This window comes from Plectropomus leopardus, chromosome 3 (genome assembly GCF_008729295.1).
Source record: "Plectropomus leopardus isolate mb chromosome 3, YSFRI_Pleo_2.0, whole genome shotgun sequence".
Lineage (NCBI taxonomy): Eukaryota > Metazoa > Chordata > Actinopteri > Perciformes > Serranidae > Plectropomus > Plectropomus leopardus.
Genome location: NC_056465.1, coordinates 33,839,592 through 33,846,985, shown reverse-complemented (window position 1 = coordinate 33,846,985; position 7,394 = coordinate 33,839,592). Strand labels below are relative to the sequence as shown.

At 38.1% G+C, this 7,394-nt stretch overlaps 1 protein-coding gene across 1 annotated transcript in view; it reads right to left on the bottom strand.

Moving 5' to 3' along the window:
* Positions 1–4,824: 4,824 nt before the first annotated feature.
* The window catches only part of herc2 (HECT and RLD domain containing E3 ubiquitin protein ligase 2), a 64,372-nt gene continuing 61,802 nt past the window's right edge, over positions 4,825–7,394 (bottom strand). The window contains 1 exon segment of the mRNA XM_042483663.1: positions 4,825–5,772. Within this exon segment, the coding sequence (XP_042339597.1) occupies positions 5,500–5,772 (273 nt within the window). The 3' untranslated portion in view covers positions 4,825–5,499.

The window sequence follows — 7,394 nt, the reverse complement described above, 5'->3', positions numbered from 1 at the left end:
AAACCCTCCAGGTCAATTTAAATTAAAAATAATCTACCTAGTCTTCCAGTAGCAGCTCTAGCTCTGCACGAAACCCTTGTATGTGAGAACAATTCCTGTCTCCTGGGTCTGACTTAAGTTTCTGCATCAAGGTTCGTGTTCGAGGGAGGAAACTAGGGCGCTAAAATCATCATTAACTGGTTTAGGCCTGTCAAAAGAAGGGCATTTTTGGTGGGATTATTTTGACAGCTTTTGGGGAGACATGATGGAATTCCACTAAATATTTCCAAGCCACCACCTGAACAGTTAAACTGCTTATCCTTTGGACAATGCACCCACGAACACGGGTCAGTAGTTAAAGCCTCACAGTAGCGATGGAGGTGCTGTATGAATTTTTCATAGTTAGCCCCGAGGCCTGAGGTCTCACAGCCAAGAGCCTCTGATCCTTTAGGGGTGCAATAAGCTGCCTCTGCATTTAAGTCAGCAGCTTTTTGGGTACGCAGTGACACAGGTCAAGCCACTTTTAGACTTCAGACTGGATTCAGTTCATGAAACATTTAGGATGAGGTTAATATGAGGTGAGTTATAAACACTGAGGCTGAGAGATGCTGGCTTTATAGGCGTTATGAAATGATGTATGAGATGTGATCCCTGTTTGGGCTCAGCAGACGCAGAGTCACTGTAAACCAGATGCCAGTACAGAAGAAGATCCTTTTTGCTATTTTCTAATGTATCTAGTCTAAAATATCAGAATTTGATTATTTCATTCAAAATGAGTTTGCATCTCCTGAAATACATTGCCTGTTTAGGGTATAAATTTAACACTTGTGACCTTTGTTGAAAAGTTCATGTGCTAACTTTTGAAACAGTTTTCTAAACAATTAGTTACTGTCTTTCATGATTTGCTTTTTTTTTAAGAAGTGGAGAAAAAAAAAAATCATTTATATACAGTACAGTACTTAAACACTGTTTTTATACTATCATCTTCACTGTGGTGAAACTACATTATCAATATTAGATCATGGATGGTTGTGTTTAGTGGAGTGGAGAATTTACCACCGTTCTTTGTCACTCTCATACTCTGCCTTTCCAGGAATTTTTACATGTTAAATATGCCTCACTGGTCCTCATGACTGAACACAATAACACAGACTTTGATCATGTCTGTGAAACTGCACTCATGACTGATAAAACTAAAACTGAGCTTCACTTTAGTAATATTAAAAATATTTGGGAGGGGATAGTAGATCTACATGCTGTTCACAAAACATTTCACTACTTATCTCTTAAAAATAAAAATCGTTGTTGCATATGGAGCCAGATCGAGGCCAAAAGGTTTGTTGATTTAAAATAAATAAATAAATAAAATTAACAAATAAAATTTGAATGTGAAAGTTCAAGTTGTGATCTTGAATTAAAAAAAGAAAATTTTCAAATTTAAAAAAAGTACAGGAAAAGGTTAATTTCAATTCTGATTAAATTTTTACAGTATTTCAATAAGTTATCTATTTTTAAATTAATAATTTTATTTTTTATCAGCTGCACATTTTGTATTTTCAGACTCAGATCTCATTTTTCTTACACATTCAAATCTCTTTTTTTGTTTTAGATTTTTTTTTCATTTTACAATCTTTTCACTTTTACATCACATTTTTTTAGTTTGAGAGTTTTGGCCCTGACCTGGCTCCATAGTTGCAGCCAGTCAGAAGTTACAACACTAATTTACAGTGCACATAAAACTGAGCTGGATGAAAAAAAGACAAGGAAAAGATTTTTCAAAGCCGCAGACACAGGACCATCATGCTCTTTTGTCTACCTCCCACAGGCAGTCACATGCTGCTGCAGAGAGCTGCCTTCTCCCTCTCTGTCTGTCTGTCTGCCTTTTCGGTTAAATCATCCTGAGCCGAGCAGCATCCCTCACCTCCGCGTGATCCAAATGCAGCGGACTGAGACGTCTCTATTCACATGTAAACAGCTTAACATGATGTTAAAACTAACGCTGTCAGTAACAGAGGCTTAATAAGCTTCACTGCATAATTCAGTTATTTCTAACAGGCCTTTCCCTACAATAAAGGACAAGTAGGAGGTGCATATTAAAGATTATTGGGAGTTTTAGGCATATGTTGTTTGTATATTACATTCTTTGAAAACAAGAATATCTCAGGTACATGTTAAAATATGGTATGACTCCTCTACATTTTATAATGTATTAATTGTACTACACAGACATATTTTGAAACTTCCATGCTGCATATTAACGACAACATTTTAGAATAATAATGGCACCTTAAAGTGGAATTCCACCAGTGTTATGCATCAAATTCTGTTAGCAGGAGTTTGTTCATAGAAAGCATTACCGAAATGACTAGAAAGAGACAAAAAACAAAAAAAAAAAATAAAAGACATAAAATCATCTAAGTTGTAAAGTATTTTTTAAGTCAAAAGGCTCAAGTCCAAGTGAAGTCATGAGTCATCGGTGTTAAAGTCGAGTTGCAAGTCTTTTTTGATCGAGTCTAAAGTCGTCAAATTTGTGATTTGAGTTCAGACTTCTATAATGAGGTCTTAAGTTTTGAATGACAGTGCACAGACTCATTAATAATGGACAGAAATCTGTCAAAATTACTTAAGAAAATAATAATATATAACAGTGGTAACATGCCATTTGGATTAGGATTCAATGAACACACAATAACATTTTTTTTCCACTGTGGTTACCGATGACTATTTTATGTAACAGACTATATAGCACATAGATGAAGGAGACCGTTCATTCCTCTCCCTCCCTCCCTGACTGTATCGAGAAGCACCTGACTCCTTCCAGCATAATGCACTTTGTGATTATTACTGGAAAAAAAAAAGCTCTAAGTCTACAAAGAATGCTAATGATTTTTAAGCCAAATCAAGCCTTCATAAAACAGACAGGGTTTTTTTGTCCTCATGCTTTTGGACTACACATGAATATAAGAGCTGGAGAAGTAGAAAACACACGCACGCTCGAGGGATTTTAACTTACTACAGAGACACTATGAGGAATGCGTAGTGACGCCTCTGCATGAGTGAGCGGGGGTCTTAAGATCCCCTACATCACCGTTTTTCCCAGCACGTGAAGGAGGCGCTGCCCCTCATGATGCTGGAGCTCTGCTGACAACAGCACACTAAAGAAGTAATTATGGGAGATTTCTTTAATCCCATAGACCAACAGGGTTAACAGCGGCATCCTGCTACAACCTTTGTGCCATATAATAGAAGGCATTCTCAAAGAAATCAAAAAGAAAATCAGATTGAATTTTGGGTAAAGCTCTGCCTGGTAAAAAAAAAAAAAAAAAACCCAAATGATCCTCTGACCTAGTTCAACACAATGGATTCATGAGGAAAGCACGTTAACACGTCAAACAATGACCACAATCCAGACGACGTTAGGATTTATGAATCACCAAAGAATAAATAAATAAATAAGGAATAAAGACATAGATGTCATTTTGAAATGATTAGAAACACTGCTTGTATCAATTTGTGTTGGACTTGTTTCTCTAAAAACCTTTCAGATCCGGCTGTCTGCTCAGCTCGCCTACAGAATATTACATTTTGGAAACAAACACACATTCTTGTACTTCTATCTCTGTGGGGACCATCACTACAATAATGCATTTCTGAGCCCCTAACGGTCAACCGTCCCTAAACGTCAGATCTAAATCCCTAACTGCAAACCTAAAACTAATGCTGTAAGCAACACAGCAACAGCTTGACCAGCTGCATAATCACCACTGAAGTGTTGCTCAAGCCTTGCGTCGTCAAAGGGTTGTGTGTGTCAGCAACTGGCCACAAAGCACCTTAATTGAAATCATCTAAACTTTGTCACTGGTTAAAAAAAAAGTGTCTGGGCCACATTTTAACATCCCATTTTAACGTCTCACTGCATCACATGCGCATGCAAGACACAGAAAGTTACACTGATATTGTATTTTTTAGATGGGCGTTCTTTTAAAATGGCTTAAATACGTTTTGATATCAACCCCTCTATATGGCATATGGTATATCATACAGCTGTACTTTAATTATCAACAACTTTTCCTCTAAGTGATCCCTAGGAGAGGAAAATAGGGACACATACGCGGCTGTACAGAAGCAATGTTGACAGATAGTCGTCATTCTTTAAATATAATTCAATTCGTTATTTGCCCCAGAGTGCCGTTTGTGTTGCAACAAGTGCAAAAACATAATAAAAGCACACAAAACAAACAATTGGACACACAAACGTACAACTGTTCACAATAATCTGTACACAGGGCGACTTGCACCTGTTGTATGCACTCAGTCTACTTCTCTTTTTTGTTGAGACTTAAAGTATCAATTTGCACCGTGTTGCCTTGTTCCTAACAGTTTGCATCGTGTATCTTTTCAACCTTACTGTCACCTCTATGAAATAATATTGCAAAGTGCCCAAAAAGTGAGAAACATTGTGGCATCCAGTGAGGAGGAACCAACAATACCATGTTTTTTGTTGTTTTTTTTTTTTTAGCTTGTCCAACTTAGCAACAGTAACTAAGGAGGCAGGATTTAGGATTGGTCAGCTGTAATCAGAACCTTGAACTAAATCTTAAACCTAAATCAGGCATCTGAAGAGAAGAGAACCGGTGAAAATGTCCTCACACTGTTGGTTAAATGTTTGGGTCCTCATTATGTAGCAAGTACAAGTACATGTCTCTCTCTCTCTCTCTCTCTCTCTCTCTCACACACACACACACACACACACACACACACACACAAAATAATTCTGAGTAAAAGTGTCACTCCAGTACAAAAATGTTCAATAATGTCAGCAAACCATCACACAGAAGGCGCCAATATTTTCATTTGAATTTATGAACAGAAATGTATTAACATTTAATATGCAGGAATGAGACCTTCTGTGAATACATGGCACAATCATATTATATACATTCTTTAAGGAGACAGTGCACGAACATGGTGGAGGGAGGGGTAAATACGGGAATCTTAAAATGACCCTTCAGTGGGCTCTTACTGACGTGAGCCGAGTGAGAAACACAGACTTTAAGTTAAAAATGTTGTTTGTTTTTTTTTATAAAGAAACATGGCTGTTACCAAGAAACAAAAAGTAATACTACTGTTTTGTCGCACATCAATTTCTATATACAAACTAGGGACAGGTAATTCACACAAACCAGAGGGAGAAATCTACCACAGTGCTAGGCTGGAGCCTTTTTCTTCTTCTTCTTTTTTTTTTTTAAACTGTAACAATATACATAATTCCCATGTAACACGACAATTACATGTGCAGCTGATCACCCCACATTATTTTAAAGAAACTAAATCAGAGCAAACCTGCGTTTGTTCCTCTCTTTAGCTTATAATGCTTTTAAAGCTCATTGCACATTTTTCCCCCACAGACGTTTGTGTCTTGGTAGAATGCCTGTTTGAATGTGAGCATTAATAGGTGAGATTAAGGCAGTCTCTTTGTGGCAGCTCCTCTTCGACTCGTCCTTCTGTAATGGTCGGAGTTCAGTGTCCTGTTAAGTAGTCCTGGGTGGAGTCTGAAGCGAAGGAGTCGGCGTCCTCGTTATCGGAGTCTTCGCTGCTGTCGTCGGCAGCAGGCTCCCCAGACAGAGCGATGCGAGCATAATCATCGGTGTCAATAGACTTACAGAAGTGAATAGCGTATTTTAGTTTTTCTTCCAGCACCTGTTTACACGAGTACCTGGGCAGCTTCAGCAGGAAGAAACACGTGTAGGACTCCGGCAGGAAGTGGTCAGGGGGGTTGTATTTATCCAGCACCTACGGACAGAGACGATTGCGTTAATATTTCTCCAAGTCAATATAAAGCTGGATTTATACTTCTGCGTTAAAGGGCTACAACGTACCAACAGTGGCTACATGCTGACCAAACTGTGGGACTCCAATTAGCCCTTTTTGCCAACTATAAATCCAGCTTTATACCCCGTTTACACTCGGTTTTAAAATGCGTTTTGGAGATCAGAACACAAGTGAACGACCAAGACACATCACCTTTCAAAACTGTGTCTATAATGCGTCTCCAGCTGACTACTTGTGTTCAGATTTCGTTACCGCCTACTTCTCTTCCACAAGAAGGTCAAAGGGCCTCACGGACACTTATTACGTCCTCAATCTCACCAATCAGTATCAAACACGTCTTATTCCAAAGAGCAAAACGACGGACCAGGGGTGTAAGGACTCTCCAAAACCACAACTCGATTCATTTTTTCACCTTTAAACCTTTTTTTTCTAAGCGCCTACTGCTATGTCATTATTAAACGATTCGAAAATAACAACAGATCATTGGTTTAATGTCCTGACAACTATCGCTTACATATTTTAAATTCTTCTTTAAAATGACATATTACATGGTATCGAGTGTGATACAACCATCACGCTGACGACATATGATCAGGTTTAGAAAACTTATTTAATGTGTAATAAATAACAATGACTTACTTCACCAGTAAATATGGAACAAAAAGATAAGCCTAGGATTGCAGAAGGATACTTTAGAACGAAAACTGGAAATCTCTCACCTGCAAAAAGCCACCAGGCTTCACTTTCACTTGGATTGACTACAAACTGTAGTCCTTTTTACGGCGATGTGCTCGTTGTTTACACAGTTTTCCACATCGCTGTTGTCTCTACGTCGTCTCTGATGATCAATGACCATTTGATGATCACAATTGAAAGCTTATCTCGATTGATTTTCGATTTAGAATCGAAATTGCGATGCCACTACAATAAACCGTCACGCAACAACTCATCCCACTTGTTATAACAACCCAATCCTGCACGGATGATGCGTTCTCCTGATACGACCTTATTTAAGACGCATCAGGATAGTCAAATGTTTATACAATAAGGGGTATGTGGTGAAATGTGTCCCAGAACCCCTCAGCAAGTGGTTTTAATGATTGGTTCACACTTTTTCATGGTGGTCACTTGTATTTTGCGCTGTCTACTTGTGATCCGAGTGCATTTTAAAAACCAAGAGCAAACACAGCCTTAGTGTTGAATTTTACACAACAAATAACTTTTATAGGAATAGTTTCATGTTTTGGGAAATAGTGTTTATTCACATTCCCCTGCCAAAAACCATGAGAAGACTGATACCACTCTTGTAACTAAATACAAGGCTGCCTCTACAGCTCACAAATAAACACATTTTATCTTGTTTGTTTAATTCATAGAAAAAACCAAACTATAAAAAACACAAATTGTGTTTTATGTGCTGAACTATTTCATCAACTGGTGCAGTAACCTCTTGAAGTCTCCACTAGTTGCCTAGCAACTTCATGGTAATGACAAGACTCCAGGAAGTCGCTGGTCTTGGCCAGGAATTAGTCGAGCACATAACCATTAATAGTTGTTTTTACACCAGCTTTTATGCAGAATGA